The 17,183-nt window shown below is 35.6% G+C and overlaps 1 protein-coding gene across 7 annotated transcripts in view; it reads left to right on the top strand.

Annotated features, from left to right (window-relative positions):
- LOC146003307 (uncharacterized) overlaps positions 1–16,966 on the top strand; it is a 54,149-nt gene extending 37,183 nt beyond the window's left edge. For 5 of the 7 annotated variants that reach the window (XM_083141592.1, XM_083141568.1, XM_083141577.1 and 2 more), the window contains exons 10-14: positions 686–795; positions 1,499–1,640; positions 2,781–2,960; positions 10,934–11,010; positions 11,674–16,965. In XM_083141592.1, the coding sequence (XP_082997718.1) occupies positions 686–795; positions 1,499–1,640; positions 2,781–2,960; positions 10,934–11,010; positions 11,674–12,153 (989 nt within the window). In that variant the 3' untranslated portion in view covers positions 12,154–16,965. Of the gene's footprint in view, positions 1–685; positions 796–1,498; positions 1,641–2,780; positions 2,961–10,933; positions 11,011–11,673 lie in introns of all 7 variants that reach the window. The other 2 variants (XM_083141611.1, XM_083141618.1) reach the window with 1 other exon arrangement.
- Positions 16,967–17,183: the final 217 nt, after the last annotated feature.

The following is a 17,183-nucleotide window of genomic DNA, read 5'->3' as shown; positions in this document are numbered from 1 at the left end:
CGGGAAAAGGGTAGTTACTTCGAGAGGGTCATTATATCCGGGGTTGTAGAATCGAGAGTTGACTGTATGTGTATATCGGCCTATACTTATAGACTACTGATGAATCTGTCCTATCCCTAATTTATCACATCACATATTGAGGTAAATATATAAGAAAGAAGAACATCAAATCAATATTACCATATTTTAATGTCATAAGATCATCCAGTGACTTATTTTGATGATATTGGTGAAATGCATCTTTGAAATAAAGTGAAAAATTTGTACCAAATTAAATAAATACATAGGAAGTCTAAACTATATTGGAACTTTATATGCTTGAAAGCTAATAGTAATAGCATATGTACCAGAAATTAAGTATTTTGTATATTGCTTGTTTTATGTCGTCTCCCTACCTAAGTAAGTTATAGTTTTTCTTGTATGTATGCATTGTTTGCATTGTAGAATTATTTTCCTGTAGTTTATGATGTATAAGTAAATGTCTGATGAAGGGATGTGTTCTCCTGAAACGTCACAACGAAAAACTGTTTTCTTATGCTTGTAATAACCGTAAACTATAGGAAAACTATTCTAAATAAGTTGCCCAAAGCACCTGTAATAGCCCATATTAGAGGTGGTTTATTTGAAATGGACAAACATAAGTGAATTGGTTGATAAAAATGTAATATTTTCTTTTGTGCTCTAGGAGAACGGCCCTTCTCCTGTGATTTCTGCCCAAAGAAGTTTATCTCCAGTGGGGCTCTAAATAAACACAGACGGATGCATACAGGAGAAAGACCTTATGAATGTAAAGAGGTGAGTGTTGGAGTTGGAAGTGGAATTATGTGACAGTTTTATATTATGACTCATCTGTCATCACTTTACAATAGCATTGATGCTGATGCCAATAGTTGTATGATCCACAAATTAAAATTATGCTCAAGTGTGTATTCAATTTATATCGTGAATCTACTAGAGTTTTGCAATAGAGTGTTCTTAAATTAATTTGTATTATAATTCTCTCAATGACAGTTTTGCATTCATCACGGCATATCGAGAATCTGGAATTGTTTCATATTGGTCAGACATATTTTGTATATATCAATTTATCAATTTCTAAACTCATACAGTTTTTATATTAATGCATTTATCTGCAATGTAGTCTGTCTGTAAGATTGTTGTGTGGAAGTAAATGGTTCATAACCACTACATGCAATTGGAAATTTGTTATTCAAAATTGATATATGGAAGTAATCTTTCTCATAAAAATATGCTAAAATGAACATTACTGATACATGTATGTAATTTTTAATTTATTGTCACCAAGTTAATGAATTATTGATAAAAGTATCGATTTTAATTTTTTTATGTAAAGAGATGAGATATGAAATATAATTGTGCATATTTGAGAAAAATTCATAGTTTTCAGCAAGGCCACTCTACTTATGCACCTTAAGTTAGTAAGTAGGAAAGGTTATATTGCAAGAAAGATAGAGCTATAGTATTTTATTTTTTTCAGTGCTTCTCAAAGTTTGCTGCAAAAGAAACATTAAACAGACACCTTAAAACACATACAGGAGTTAAACCCCATGTATGTCAGTATTGTGGGAAGAGTTTTATACAAGCTTCACAGTTACGGGCCCACATATTTCATCATACTGGTAAGTTAAATTCTCGGTTCAATATTATATTATCAATAGCTAATATACATAGCTAAGTTTTCACCTTTTGTATGTTACGTAGAGAAATACATTCTTCAATGCACATTCAAGAATCAAATTGATCCCTACACAGTAAGAGGAAGCTATGTTGCCCCCACTTTGTGCCCTGATTGAGAACTGTAAATACAGTACAGGCTACTGTATACAGTAGAATGCTGCATGGGATACTCGCTCACTCAAACTCGTTCGAGTCTCCCTCGCTCGAGCATAGTTCACTCGTAGTGGAATGATTGACAACGTCCCATATTTCAGAGCGTAACAAGCAGCACTGTCAACCAAAAAAACACATACATGGAAGAAAACAATTCTAAATCATAATTCCGTACATTATTATGTAAGACTCAAATACAACACATATGAAAGTATGCAATATCTACAGACCTATATGTATAATGGATACACATGCCTAAGCAATTCCAAATATCGTATCACAGTGCAACAAGTATGTGTACATCATTGTTCACTTACAAAAAAGGATAATCATATACTGTGAAATAATAAAATGCAGTTATAACATTCAATCAGACGTCATTTTAATGTGACAGTAATCGCAGACACATAAAATGTCACCCTAGGCAGTTTCGGCCCATAATAATCTATTTCATTTTCACATATCTCAATAAGATATTCAAAATTGATATACAATTGACGGAAATATGTGTACTAATAGGGTTCGAGAGTTCAAGTGTATTTCTCTCATTTGAGCATTTTTCTGTATGCTATCTAGCACTGCCCGTGTGAACTATTTGCCGCTCGAGCAAAAAACTCTCATTGCAGTACTCTAGTATACATTATTATGATAACACCCTAACTTAATTTGTAGCAGTGACAGGAAGACAAAATGAAACTGTGGTAAAAATGTTCTAGTATAGATATGGTTATTTTGCTTACTTGATACAGTTCAGGCCATGGAAAAGTAACTTTCAGTTTTCAGAACATTTCAGTATTTCATATTTTGGATATTGGATCATTTACTACATTTTTTTACTTTTTCAATTGTAACAATTACCATGTTATTGTACCCCTTAAGCTTCTGCTTGGCTCTTTTGAATCTAATGTCTATTTTTCATTCATCAACAGGTGAAAATGGCTTCACATGCGATCACTGTGGGAAGGCATTTAATCGAAGGGCTCGACTGCACATGCATGTGAAGTATGTACATGAAGGGGAAAAACCTTATGAATGTGAACAGTGCACAAAGACTTTTGTTCGAAAAGAAGATCTTGCAAGGCATTCTATTCTCCATTCTGGTATTAAAGGTAAGTAACACATATATAAATTCACATATTTGTATTAATTAAAAATGAAATATAAATCTCAAGCTTCGTTAGAAAATCTGATATAAATTTTGGATTCAGATTGATCAATAAAATGACATTCCATTTCTGTTATGGTGAATAAAATTGAAAAAATGAATGAATTGTTGTTTTAAGTCCACTTCTTGCACAGATAGGCTTATCGGGACTGGATGTACAGTTTAAAGTGGAATCTAAACTGCTGTGCAATGTGCCTCCACCAGGTATCAAACCCGATATGTAGCTAAATATGTAGTATCAAAGAATATGTAATATTAATAATAATTGAGTATCCAAATAATTTCAAGAATTCTGCTAGATATTTATTTTATTTGAACATATTCAACACTTTTAAGGACATAAGTTGTTCAAATAAAAATTTATATCAAATTTATAAACTCAAAAAAGCACATCAACATGTACATATTTAAGAAACCAATTTTGTCAACTATTAATTACTTTTCACATCCCCAATTATTGTCGTACAGTGGAACCCTGATTTTACGTTTTTCAGGGGCCTGTAAATAAAAAACGTAAAATGCAGGAAATGTAAAAAGCGGTAAAGCATAGGGGAGGGGTGAATCTCAAGTGTCAGTAAGAAACGACTTCACAATCGACATTTAGGGGGTATATTGTGTCAAAAACAATTCAACAATGGTAAAGAAGTATGATTATGAATTTGTAAGGGGAAAAAAGCAAGACCTGCTGTGAAAACCAGTGACGGATTAACGTGACCCACTTTCGAGGGTAGGAACGGTGATGACTGCTTCTATCTGCCGCCTATTAGGTTCTATTTATGCTTTTGATTGTGTGGGATCTTCATTTACTCTGTAACCTGGTAATTAGTTGCTAGTTTTATAAGTATCAGGTAATTGGAAAGGGGTGATCATTTATAGTTGAACGTCAGGCATCTTTATATACGGTAATCAAAGTGTCCTGGATTCAGTTCACAGTTGAGACATGTAGAATGATTCAGATCCCACTTTAGCTGCATGTGTGTTCAGTTCTGATCAGCCCAACTGCATAAACAACTGAAAACAAGCTTTGTCAAAGTTACGCATTTGAGGTTATGAGTGACGTGCCCATGATTTTGGCAAGGATGGTTACATATATATTTTTTAATAGTCCGCCATTATTTTGCATCTTTCCCTGCCTTTGATGACCCCATCAACCTCTCCTTTGGGCATGCCAACTGATTGTTATTTACGTCCATATTAATCTATGATTTATTGTTGGATTTAGCAGTGTTGTTTCAGGGTTCCCCTCCCCCCATTTAAGTTTAATATTTCGCGATTTATTTTCAACACATGAATGGTTAACAAGAAAAGTATCGAGTATATTATTATTGTGTGCATTTCCTTCCTGCACTGTTCTGTGAGTTCAAGATGTTTATCAGAAGGCAAAACAAGAAAAAATTAGCTGTCTTTTAACTGGTCGCTTTGTGTCTGGTGCTGGTGTTTCGTAATCTTCAAAAGCAAAACAACCTTCTGAGGCAAGATTCAAAACAATGCCCTTTAGGATGGATGAGTCATTGCTCTGGAGACAGGAGACAAAACGAAAACACTGGCGCCGGCTGACAGCTGCTCGCTGCCTGCAGACACCAACCACACTGGCCCCCGATAACGGGAGGGAGGGGAAGGGAAGTTGAACATGTGCTGGAACGGCGCTAATGCAGTTGTTGAAGAAAAGTCATATCAGAAGTGTGATCATTCCTGGCCAAGTTGCAGAAGGAAAGAGGGGGGGGGGGGGGAGGATCACTGCTTTAAGCTCTCCCATGCTGTCACCTCAATGCTACTGACATACGAGCAACATTTTCGACCCAGATAGAGGCATTAAAAAAAAAAAGAGAGAGAGAGAGAAATGGACTAGGCTGAATCGTGCACACCAGTGGCGGATTAATGAGCTCGCGGGGTTGGGGGAGATGGGTGATTTTTCTTTTTACTTGTAGTAAGCTATGTTCGTAGAATGTACGTATCCAGGAGCGACTGCTTAATTGTAAACCACAGAGGAAAGAAGACGGGACGATAGCTTTTCGGCTTTATGCTAATTGATTGTCTCTTCCACATGAGCAAGAAAGAGCAAATGCCCCCCCTCCCCCCCCCAAGGAAACGAGAAAAAGTGAAGGTAAAGTTCCCCGTGCCCTTTGCACCATGCACAGGTTTCCAGTGCAGCAGTCAGATTCCCTACTAACTAGGCGACCACGGCTTCCCAGCGAATAAGAAAAAGTAAATAAATATATGCTCTTTTGGCCCAAATAAGCATTTTAATGGTATTTACATGTGCACTAAATTTAACTGCTCGCAGAGGATATTGCCACACCCCTCGTTTATCCACTCCGTCACTGTACAACACGAGTGTCACATAATCTGTATAAAAGAAACCGTTCTCTGCCCCAAGCAGAATAAATAATACATGTGTCCGAACTTCGCTTCCCCCTTCCTCCCAAACAATTGATTTGACAATAATATTTTTCAGTGAGTAAAATATTGCTCATTTGCTCATAGAAAAAAATAATCACTTTAGCTTTTGCATTTTCAGCGTCATTGTGACGACTAAATGACATAGTATTCGCGAAAAAACTTCAGATCAAAAATAATTTACAGTGAAATATAGACGATCCAATCGTATTTCCTTAGGGATCTAAACAACATCCCATTAAAGAAGTAGTGCAGTTCTTATTCAGTATCGGGTAGCGGAGGTTGGCAAACTCTTCTTATTAACGCTGCAGACAAGAAGAAAGAAAGAAGAAAAAAATCACGAACAAGCCCCCTCCCTGCTTTTCTTTTCCTTTCCCGTCAACTACGAAGGATTCCTTAAATCTCTGTGAGCAAAGAAGCGAATGGTGATCAAATCCTGTTGTCAATTTTCCACTCGGAGGGGGGAGGGTGAACATCTGTTTTGTCCAAATTCTAAGGAAGGCACCATTTAGCGAGAATCAGTTTGGCAATAGTGTGCTTCTTGTCTGATCCTGAGGCAGAAGAATCGGCCCATTGTATCTTTACTGGGAATGCAAAAAGTGTCATTTTCTCTTCCTGTCCATCAAGGAAGGTGCGACAAATGCAAGTTGTACCCTGCCTCCCCCCCCCCCCACCTTCCACTGACCATGCCTCTTCGCTCCCTCCTCTCGCACGAAAGCCTAACATCTGGAAGTTCAAGGTTGCGTGTTGATTGAACCGGCTGCAAAAGTAAGAAAAAGGAGGGAGAAGTCGCGTAGTCAACAGAAAGAACAGGTTTCTGCCAAATTTTAAGACATCGTCACAGCTCGGAAAAGTATAAAGCGGGAAACGGGAGTTAGAGCGAACGTAAGAAGAACATCCTACTATTTAACACGGCCTTTTGCCGGGGCGTGACTGGATGAACGTAATAAGCGGGAAAATGTATAATGCGGGAACGGAAAATCGGGGTTCCAGTGTATATGAAAATGTAGGGGCAGATTCAAGAAGAATTAATGCATACAGAAGTGGGTAAGTAGATCCTGGCCCTCCCGAGCTGTTGGGTTTGTGATTTATTGAGTTGGTGTTTAAAGTTCACTTTATGCACAGCACAGTAAGGCTAATTGGGACCGAACCTTCAAGTTTAAAGTGAAATCCGAACCACTATGTGCCTCCACCAGTTATCGAACCTGGGACTGTGGGCTGTTGGGCAACATGATATATTATTATAAGAGGGTTATTTTTTAAGTAAGGTCCGATTTGCAATTAAAACAAAGTAAGTAAATGTTTTTCCAAACTACATTTATTTTTTGAATTTACGTACACTTCTCTATTTTTCTACATAATTTCCTTGCCGGTTGAAACATTTATCATATCGAACTACGAGTTTTTGGTAATCCTCCTCATAGAACTCTGCCGCCTGTGATGATGTGACTCACGGTGGTTTCCCTTTTTCACTTCTTCATCAGTGTCTAAACACTTGCAGCCCAGGAAGGTCTTCAGATGAGGTGGTAGTCACTATGTGCAAGGTCTGCACTGTACGGCAGATGATCGAATACATCCCAGCCCAAAGATTCTATCCGATCTTGAGTTTGAGCCCCAGCATGTGGCTTTGCATTGTCATAAATCAGTACGACATCAGCTGACAGCATTCCATGCCGTTTGTTCTGAATTGCTCGACGAAGTTTTCTTAGGATCTGACAGTAGGAAGCTGAGTTAATTGTTGTTCCTTGCGGCAAAAGGTCCACTAACACAACACCCTGCCTGTCCCAAAACACAGTTGCCATGATCTTGCACTTTGAAAGTGTCTGTTTTGCTTTGACTTTGACCGGCGATGATGTGTTGACCATCTGCCATACAGTCCAGACTCTGCACCTAGAGACTACCACCTGTTCCGCCATCTGAAGACTTTCCTGGGCGGCAAGCATTTAGACACTGATGAACAGGTGAACATGACCATGAGTAACTGGCTATCATCACAGGCAGCAGAGTTCTATGAGGAGGGTATCCAAAAACTCGTAGTCCGTTACGATAAATGTTTAAACCGGCATTGAAATTATGTTGAAAAATATAGAAGTGTATGTAAATTCAGAAAATAAATGTTTTTTTAAAAAAACATTTACTTACTTCGTTTTTATTGCAAAATGGACCTTACTTAAAAAATAACCCTTGTATTATTATTTACAATGAATTGTTTCAGTATTCATGTAGATATGTTTCTTCAAACTTGTATGTTGAATAGCATACATAAATAGCAAAAAAGAAAAGTTCTAATAGTTTCTTTTGAATTGAAATGTAAAGTAAGGCAAAGTTCCCCTTGCATATACAGGGTGTCTACCAGTCAAGAATGTCAAGATATCAACAGGTAGGTCGAGAAAAAGTCAAGAAATTATGCTTGTGGTCAAGAATTTTTGCTATTTTTTTACACTATAGTGAATTTACATTGTTATATACCTTCAGTGTGATTTGATAAAATTGAATATTTGGAAATCTAAAATTGTATTGAGTTGTTAAGATTTGTACACTTTGTGTCTTAAGAATTACATTCTTGTATGCATGACGTTTTGTAAAAATATTAAATAAAATCCAGGATGAAGTCTGAAGCATAAATTTTTACATGCATTAATAATTAAAGTCTAAATCTCTTATTAAAGTACAGCTTCGGTTTTCATCATTACCAGCCATATGGTAGGGGTTTTTCATTGAATAAAAATCTCTATTTTCTTAATTAATGTTAAGAAAAAGGGAGGAGAAAAGGTCAAGGAAAAGTCAAGAATTTTCGATTTGTTATTTTGGTAGACACCCTGATGTGCCATGAAGGCATATTTAGGAGATGTGGCGGTAGGGAAGCACACATTCTCAATCTCTGCCATGTGGCCATTCCCCTATATCTTCGAATGGATGTAAGAGTTTGCCCACTTTCTAGGTCTGGGCTTTATGATTTCCACAGTGGTGTAGTTGGTAGGGCTTGTGACTGCCATGTGAGAAGACCCAGGTTCGATTCCCAGGGTAGGTGATCTGTCAGAATGTGGGGGGGGGGGGGGAAGGGATGTAAAATATTTCCAGCCTTGATTTTAGCATTGTTAATACGAGAAGAATTTCCTTTCAATTATGAGACCCAGCAACATTGAAAATTGCTAACTTTATATGAAGTGGAGGGGGAAAAAGTTGACTAGAGAGGGATGTGCAACCTTTTTTTGGTCCAGGAGCAAGTGATTCATGCTTTGTTGACGACCAGTGGATTTATATGCTGATCACACTTTAGATCAGCCATGTCAAACTTACGGCCCGCAGCATCCCTTAATGCCTTGGCCCTACTTACATTTCATGTATGGAGGACTATCTATACGTATTCAGTTGTCCCACATTTCCTTTTCTCATGAAACAACCCCCGACTCATCCGAATTTCACCAGATTGACCTATTATCTATACTCTTGTATTCCATTAAGGTGTGTAAGGTGTGGTGACGACTAAGCAAGTTGATTGAGAAGTTAGTTCTGAAATTTAACAAACAAACAAACAAATCTTGCTGGCTGTGAGAGGGAAGCGTGTATACTTTTTGTTGCCTATAAGTCTGTTTCTTGTTTGTGAAGGGTTTGCCGGGAAGGAAACTCAGTTTTTGGAAAAGTTTCTGATAACCGTGTCGCTGGCTAAGCCTTGTGGGAGTAAGAAAACAACTATAAAAGTGGAATATATAATTTTTCAAGAGGAATGGGAGATTGTCTATTTTCTTTGTGAAGTGAGTAGTGAAATTCGTGGTAATTTTGTGACTTGACAAAGTGAATTAATTTCTCACGAAATGCGGTTGCTGACCTCCGTGGCAGAGTGGTTAACATAGTGCACCAGGGGTCCCGGGTTCGAATCCCAGTCTTTACATGGGTGTTCTGCTTAGGTGTGCCTTCATCAGTTTCATTAAGTCAAATCAAGTCAAAGATCTAAATTCAGAAATACAGTTGAACAGGAGAGTGATGACTTAGCAGGGAATATCAACGAACAATAGAAAGCAAGAATTGCTGTTTTTGTTGCCTTTTCGGCCTCAATAGATGAAAGTACAGACATTTGTGGGGTATAGCTCAGTTAGCTGTATTCATTCATGAGTGCAATTCTTCTCTCAATGTGACAGAACTGCTCGACATAATTCCTCTCTGTGACACAACTTCAAGAGACACAACTTGAGGAGAAGATATTTTCAAGGAAGTGGAGGCATTTTGCAAAGATAATTTCAGTCATTTCCATTCAGTCATTGACTAGAAGTCAATCTGTGAACCTGATTTAAGCCAATACTGGTTCCAAGTAATGAATTTGAAAACAGGTATCAAAACTTCAGAGAGAGCCAAGGTCAATTTTCTTGTTCAGTGTACCCCTTTTCTTTTGATGCTGTGTGTGCAAATCCCAACTCTCAAATGGAATTTATTGCCTTTCAATGTGACTCAGTACTGAAAGAGAAATATCACAAGGTTGGTGTTCCTAGATTTTTCTCATCTTCCAGAGCAGTATCCTCGAATAAGCAATTTTGCTGCTGAAATTTTAGTGATGTTAGGCAGCACTTTGTGAACAGCTGTTCTCTGTTATGAAGATTAATAAAACAGCCAAACAATCAAACGAACAGCCGGCCTCTGTGGCGGAACGATTAACACAATGTGCTACGATATCAAGGGTCCCTGGTTCGAATCCCGGCCTGTGCATGGCTGGTCTTTGTGAGTGTCCCTTCATCAAAATCATCACTCATCTTCATCATTGCAATTAGCCAAAAATAGCATAAGGGCAACGCTAAATAACAAACATGTAATTAAAGAATGACTGACGGATACTTTTGTTTGCATTAAGTTTTTCCTGCTCACAAAAACATAATGCAACATTATGCGGACGTTGATAAGCTAGTTTCTAAAGAAGAAAGGTGTCACATCTCTGGGAAACGAAACAAACTACTGTAGAATTGTCAATGTACGGTTTCTTGCCAAAATATTTGCACAATTTTAACCTATTTATTCTTAAAAGAAACCTGTAAAATAGTATCACTGACTATGAGAAATATTTATATTATTTTATTTCAGTAAAACATATGATAATTGTAAAATATTTTTCATTACAGTTATACACACACGTAATTGTGTAAGCTTTCATTTGTAAGTAGGATGGTATGGAAATGTGGGTGAGGAGAATTCTTGCATCCCCTTTCGGTTGCTAATTTTTGGCACAGGGGGTATTTTGTGTCTATACAATTTATGTCAGGGCCGAACCTTTACATTCTGGACTTCAAGGAGTTGGGGTTCGAGATGTGCGGCCCAGAGGATTTTTACATCATCTTTATTGAAATTGAAATGTATTTATTTAAGTGTTGTTAACAGTTTAGCCTTTATGTGGCCCTACTTACGAATTGAGTTTGACATGACTGCTTTAGACAATTTAAGTTATGTATATGTATATGTGAATTATACATCATCTTATTTGAGACATTTAACTTACACTATGTGTACAAGTAATACAAATGTGTATGCTTTCAGCTCACAAGTGTCCAATCTGTGAAAAAGCTTTTGCTATGAAATCATCTTTGAAAATACATTTGCTTACACACACAAAGGTAAGTTTATTTATATTTTACCTGATTAATGGTGTTATATATGTAGAAATTCAGTGTTTTGTGAAAATATTTTTACTTAAAATTTATATACATGTTTATATATTAACATAATTTTCATTTCTTAGTTTACCTGTCTGCCATGTGTATTACCATACATGTTCTTTCTTCATTTTACTACATAAGAATTTCAGTAAACTTAATTATTGGTTATATTTTGTTCCCTCTGAAGAAAATGTTTGTAAAGGTTTACTTATTACCAAATAATTTTAAAATAAAAAATGCCTATTTTGTTTGAGCTCTTATGGGACAGAAAAATGCATGAAATCAATTATTTTAAGGTGATTGCACATCATGTGTCAAGTATCTTGGGGCACATGTGCCTTGAAACTGAACCAATCAAATGCCACATTTCACATCATAGTGTCACGTAAGTTGCAATACCTGTATCTGACTGGTCTGTTTCCAAAGGATATGTATTTGTTATCACAATTTAGAACTTCACGTGAACAACAAGTTATTTGATCATCAAATTTTGCTGCAAATTATTCAGTGTTGCATTTAATGAACTGTATGCTTACTAGTACTTGAAATCATCATTGAAAATGTAATAAGAATTGATATTGTGCCACACACAGAATCTTAAAAACAAGTTTTAATCATCAGGAACCTCCTCGCTCATGTGATGAATGTGGCAGAGCATTTATTCGTCAGGACTGCTTGCTGCGGCACATGAGGAGCAAGCACAGAGACATGCTGGAAGAAATCTTGGCTGAGGCAGAAAAGAAGAAGCTGCAACAACAGCTGCTGGCTGCCACAGCAACCCCTGGAGAAAGTCAAACTGCCATGGCAGAGGGAGCATTGGCAGACTCCGTGAAGGAGTTGCTGTCTCTGCTAGTTGACGAAGCAACTCTCAAAGCATTTGGGTGGCCAGATGCACCGGTGGACAAGTTGCTGGAGGCTGTCATCAAGAGATGTGGGCATCAGCCTGTGAGTGCTGACGATTATGGCTACACTGACAGGCTTCGTGAGAATGCAAAACTTCTTTTCACTGTTGTTATTGATGACTCTGCAGTGAAAACACTGCTAAACAACCAAACAGTGGACGAAGTCATACTTCATGTGCTGCGACTTGCCAAGTCATGATGAGTGTAACTCGTTCATTATATTCTGTAACTATGTTTCATTCCCTGATAGGTACCGTTATTGAGGTACCATACTGCAATACAAAAGAATATTTTGAATCTTATGGAATATCCATTTATATCATGACAAAATACTGTTATAACAGTGTACTAATTCATACTTTTTGTACTATTTTCTAACATAAGTATCAAATATATTAAAAAGAGAAAAATTTAGAAGCTTTACACTTACTCAAGGAAGATGATCCTCTGATGTAGTATTTCATAGAAGTATGTTGAGTTCTGTGTAAAATGAATTTGAAATATTATTCCATAGTTTTATATTTCTTTTTAATTTTTGTTCGTTTGTATGAAATCATGAGAGTTAGAGCAATATTTATTGTACTGATACAGATTAAGATGAGCAATATATTTTTGGAAATAAAATATATAAAGTAGAGACAGTTGATTAATATGTGGTGGGTTGTCCTTGATCTTTATCTTAGTTATTACTTTTTTGTTATTATTTCATGATGAAATATTTTTTCACTTAGATGAATGTATCAAATATGTAGTAATTTACGTTTGCAAACAATCAGTACATAAAACAAACATCAACAAAACAGATATATACATAGAGGTATAAGTACTCATGCTTAAGCTAAATTCATGTTCTTATGTTCTTGTTTCAAACAATAAACTGTTATCTTCATTTATATATAACTTTTTTTTCATTTATTTCTTTATAAATAAAAAAAAAATTAATAGAAAATTTTTCATGAAACTTGTTGGCATAAATTCTCCTAGTTGACACTGATATAATGTAACATGCAATTTTCAACATTGTGTGTTGAAATAAGCTTGGACTTCCAGTAAAGGTCTCCAAAATCTTGTCATTAATTATTTCCCTTAAAAAAAGGAACAAAATCTTCCAAAATCAGTTTATATGGAATTCACTCTATGCATCAAGGATTAACATAACCAGATTCCTTCCAGTGACTCTCCTACAAGAGCATGAGACATTTTATTACATGGGGATCTTTTTAGAGATCTCCTTCACTTTGTTACTGACAAGACAGATTAATTAGTCTGTTAAAAGAGATATTTTCCTAGCCTGTTAGCATTCCATTGCTAGTAGAAAATTTCATAATCACACAATTACTGTATCTTCATATTTTACACAGTGCGAATTACTCACTTTTAGTAAACAATAAAATTTCAAATAAAATATAAAATTAAAAAAAAAACATTTACTTACGATATGTGAGTATGCTTCGTTGGTGAAAGTGACATTTCGGGGGTCTTACCGCCCCCTTCCTCAGGCTTCTTCCTAGGCACGTATCAAACCACCATGCAAGGTCAAGTTATGTCAATCAAGGAATAGGGTAACAGGATAAAATTGTAAAAGAAAATTGATATCTCCCCGTATCCAGTAAAATGAGGGGGATACGAAGGGGAGCCTACAAAATTTGTGAAAAAGAGGAAAGGGGGACATATAAGGAGGGGTGAAGAGTGGAAGATGAGAACGAAGAAGGGGAAGAGATAAGGAAATTAGGTTTACGGGGATCTCATATTTTAAAGGGGTTTCTGAAAAGATCGAAAAAGTAATAAAGGAATATGGCATAAAATGCAGAATGAGGGCTCCACGTAACATTGAAAAACATTTCACGGAATACAAAAGAGAGGAATGGAAAAGATAAAGGAGGAGGGAGAGAAGGGAGTATATAGAATTAGATGTGTTTGTGATAAGGAATACATCAGGCAAACAGGAAGAAGCATGGAGGTGAGGTGGAAGGAACATGATAAGGACATTAGAGAAGAAATACCGAGAACAGGTTTGTCTGAACACATCATAGAATACCAACATAAAATTAAGAAAAGGGAGATCATTAGAAGAGAAAATAAACTAATAAATAGAAATGTGTATGAGGCCGCTAACATGCAAGAAAGGAAATAAGAAACTGAATAGGGATGACGGGAATCTAGATGAAATTTGGATAAATATGTTTAAAAGATGGTATATCGGTAAAAAAAAAAAAAAAATAGGATTTCATGTCACGCTGGGAATAATCCACGCAGCCCAGGAAACGAGATTTCGAGCTGGAAATGATGTAATGGCAAAGGGGAGGGGTGCAACATGGGAGGGGAATAACCTCTGGCAACTTCCTGCATTCTACAAGGAAGAGCAAGGGGTACCTACATGGAATTCAAAGGAGAATGTAATTTAACAGTTTTAAGTTTAATTTTTATACGTTTTCGAGGGTTTTTAAAGAAGGATGAAAAGGGCATGGAATAATGCATCGAGGCAAGGGCAACTTTTAACATTTTTTTTTACCATTTTTTCCTGTTACCCTATTCCTTCTTTGACGTAACTTGACTTAGCATGGTGGTTTGATACGTGCCTAGGAAGAAGCCTGAGGAAGGGGGCGGTAAGACCCCCGAAACATCGCTTTCACCAATGAAGCATACTTGCATATCGTAAGTAAATGTTTTTTTTTTATACTTTATATGAAATTTTGTTGATTACTGCATCATCGAACACCATTGATTATAATGAATTCAATAATTATTCACTAGAATAAAGAATCAAAATAATCATTAAAATGCTGCAATTATATTTTCCTATTCTGTGTTGCTCACACCAATGCAATCAGTAACAAATGTTATGGTTATGACCATAAATGTAAATGTTATGACCCTTACAAGTAAAATGACTAGCATTACAAGGTGTTGAGTTGTTGCACCATGAATATTTTACACATGTATATTAAATATGACAATACACAATTATAAATTGTCAATAAAAAAAAAAAGGTAAAGTGTTCCCCTGTGCATAGCACCACGCCATGAAGGCGTATAACATAGTTTTGAAAACTCTATACTACTTGAGGTATAAAGAAATTTATATTTTGACCTCTGATTGGTCTCTGAAGCTGTTTCATTTGAGTTAGAATGTTTGTATTAACTTATCGAAAAATATTGTGCTGGTGAGTTCTCCCATCTAAAGACCACTGCTGGAAATTCCAAATTTCCTGGTGACATGTTTATTCTTGAATATTGTTATTAAAAACTTGTTACAGAACCACATCACAAAATAATGTATTATAGTTTATTACTTTCAGCTGTGTGCCTTTCCTTGATCCATTTGTGTGCTTTGTATTGACAAGACTGTGCTGTCAACTAATTATTTACACATCTTTCCATTATTATGTATCTGTTAGCCCCTTCAGCTATTATACATGACCTGTACCTTATAATCGCAGATGGTCTTGGTTCAATTCCTGGTTGTTGCTCTGTGATTCAGATCCCACAGAAGAGTGGAAGACAATAAGATTCTGTTATGAAATATACTCTAATGAAAACTGTTGTTACCTCTTTTTACACAAATAGACCCCTTGATATTTTATTGACTGGACAATCAGTCATCTTTAGTCTGGTGGTTCTGCATGAGCAGCGATTGCGCTCTTTTACACACTGAAGAGGAAGTTGCCTATTCTTGTGTGTGCACTATTTAGTCCATCACTTGTTGCATCTGACTGAATGCAAATGCATTTGGTTTTCATGAGTACATTGTGTAAAAATATGTTTTTACTTCCTTTCACACACACACATGTATACATTTTTAAATATCTTATGAAATTTAAGTTAATAATGAGTTTGGTAGGAACTGAAAAATACTTTTCCACTTTTTGTAATGTTTGAAGCAAACCACATATATTCAATGAGTTTGACAGACATGGAAACATTTTCTTACCTTCGTACCTGACTACGTTTGCAACTTGTGGTGGCAACATGCATATTAAATTGATAGTCTGTGAAGAATATAGGTTTATTTGTTATAGATATTAATTTAAGATAAAAGAAAGTCTCAAACCTCAACTGAAATATAGTATTATTGCTTATTGGCATCTTGGCTCATAGAGCATCAATATAGTGTTTTTCATAATTACCAGTTTACAAAGTAAAATTAAAAAGTGTGCAAATTAAATAACATTTATTTATAAAGAAAATACCTCAATGTCTACTATAATAGACATTAATGACATGAATACTACAATAACGTGAATACTTTGCAACAACTTGTAAATGTATTGTACTGTCAACATATCCAACTGCTAAAGAACACATAAGTTTGCAAAGCATTATAACTTTACTGAATGCTATCTGAATCTTGGAGACGCCAATCTCATGTCTTGAACTAGTTTGATGGTAGAATCAGTATTATATTTTCAAAAATAATTAATGCTAATTTATTACATTTTCATTGCCTAGTTACTGTGCTTGCCTTTTGTCTTCTGGGTTGAAATATTATATCCTCACTACCTATTTTGGATAACTGTACTCGTAAAAAATTGCATAATCTTGCCAATTAATTTTACTTATGTGTACATGTGTGTGTGTATTGTATTTTGAATCATAGAAGAATTTAGTTTGACATTGAGTTTGTGCATTGAAAATCACATATTAATGTATATCTAGTGATATTTCAAGCATGACTGGAATATGTAAATATCATGTTTAACAACAACATAAGAAATTACATTTTTCCTTCCAAAAGTATCATCTTGCTTATTAAGTTAGCTTGATTTTTGTAATAAGTTGAACGAACAAATGTCTTGTAGAATTTTTGGGTTGTTTGCATTGTTTCCTTTCAATATCTAGTTCTTAGTTTAGTGAAAGTACAAATTGTTTGAACACAAGATGAGCAGTACTTATCAAGAATGTTCCTTATCTCTTAAGGAAGCAGTTTTTGGTATTTGTCCTATATATGCTTAATTTTGTAATTTCACCCAGTACAATTTCAGTTTTTTGTGAATAATTAATATTTTTATATATTTGAAATAAAAAAAAATATGAAATCCAGTTGCTTTATACTTTATCTTACCCAAAACAAAATAAATGTACTCATGTAATGCTACATTTGGGTATTTCTAATTATTGTAGATGTTTTACATGTATTTTAGTAAAGTAGTGTGTTTTACATACAGTGTGTTCTGCTTAAGAGAATAATAAAAGAAAAATGATTAACACTGAAACAACTAGTTCGAATGA

Source organism: Lepisma saccharinum, chromosome 1 (assembly GCF_977018435.1).
Source record: "Lepisma saccharinum chromosome 1, izLepSacc3.1, whole genome shotgun sequence".
NCBI classification, from domain to species: Eukaryota; Metazoa; Arthropoda; class Insecta; order Zygentoma; family Lepismatidae; genus Lepisma; species Lepisma saccharinum.
Note: the sequence above shows the minus strand (reverse complement) of the source record. Positions and strands in the feature narration are given on the sequence as shown.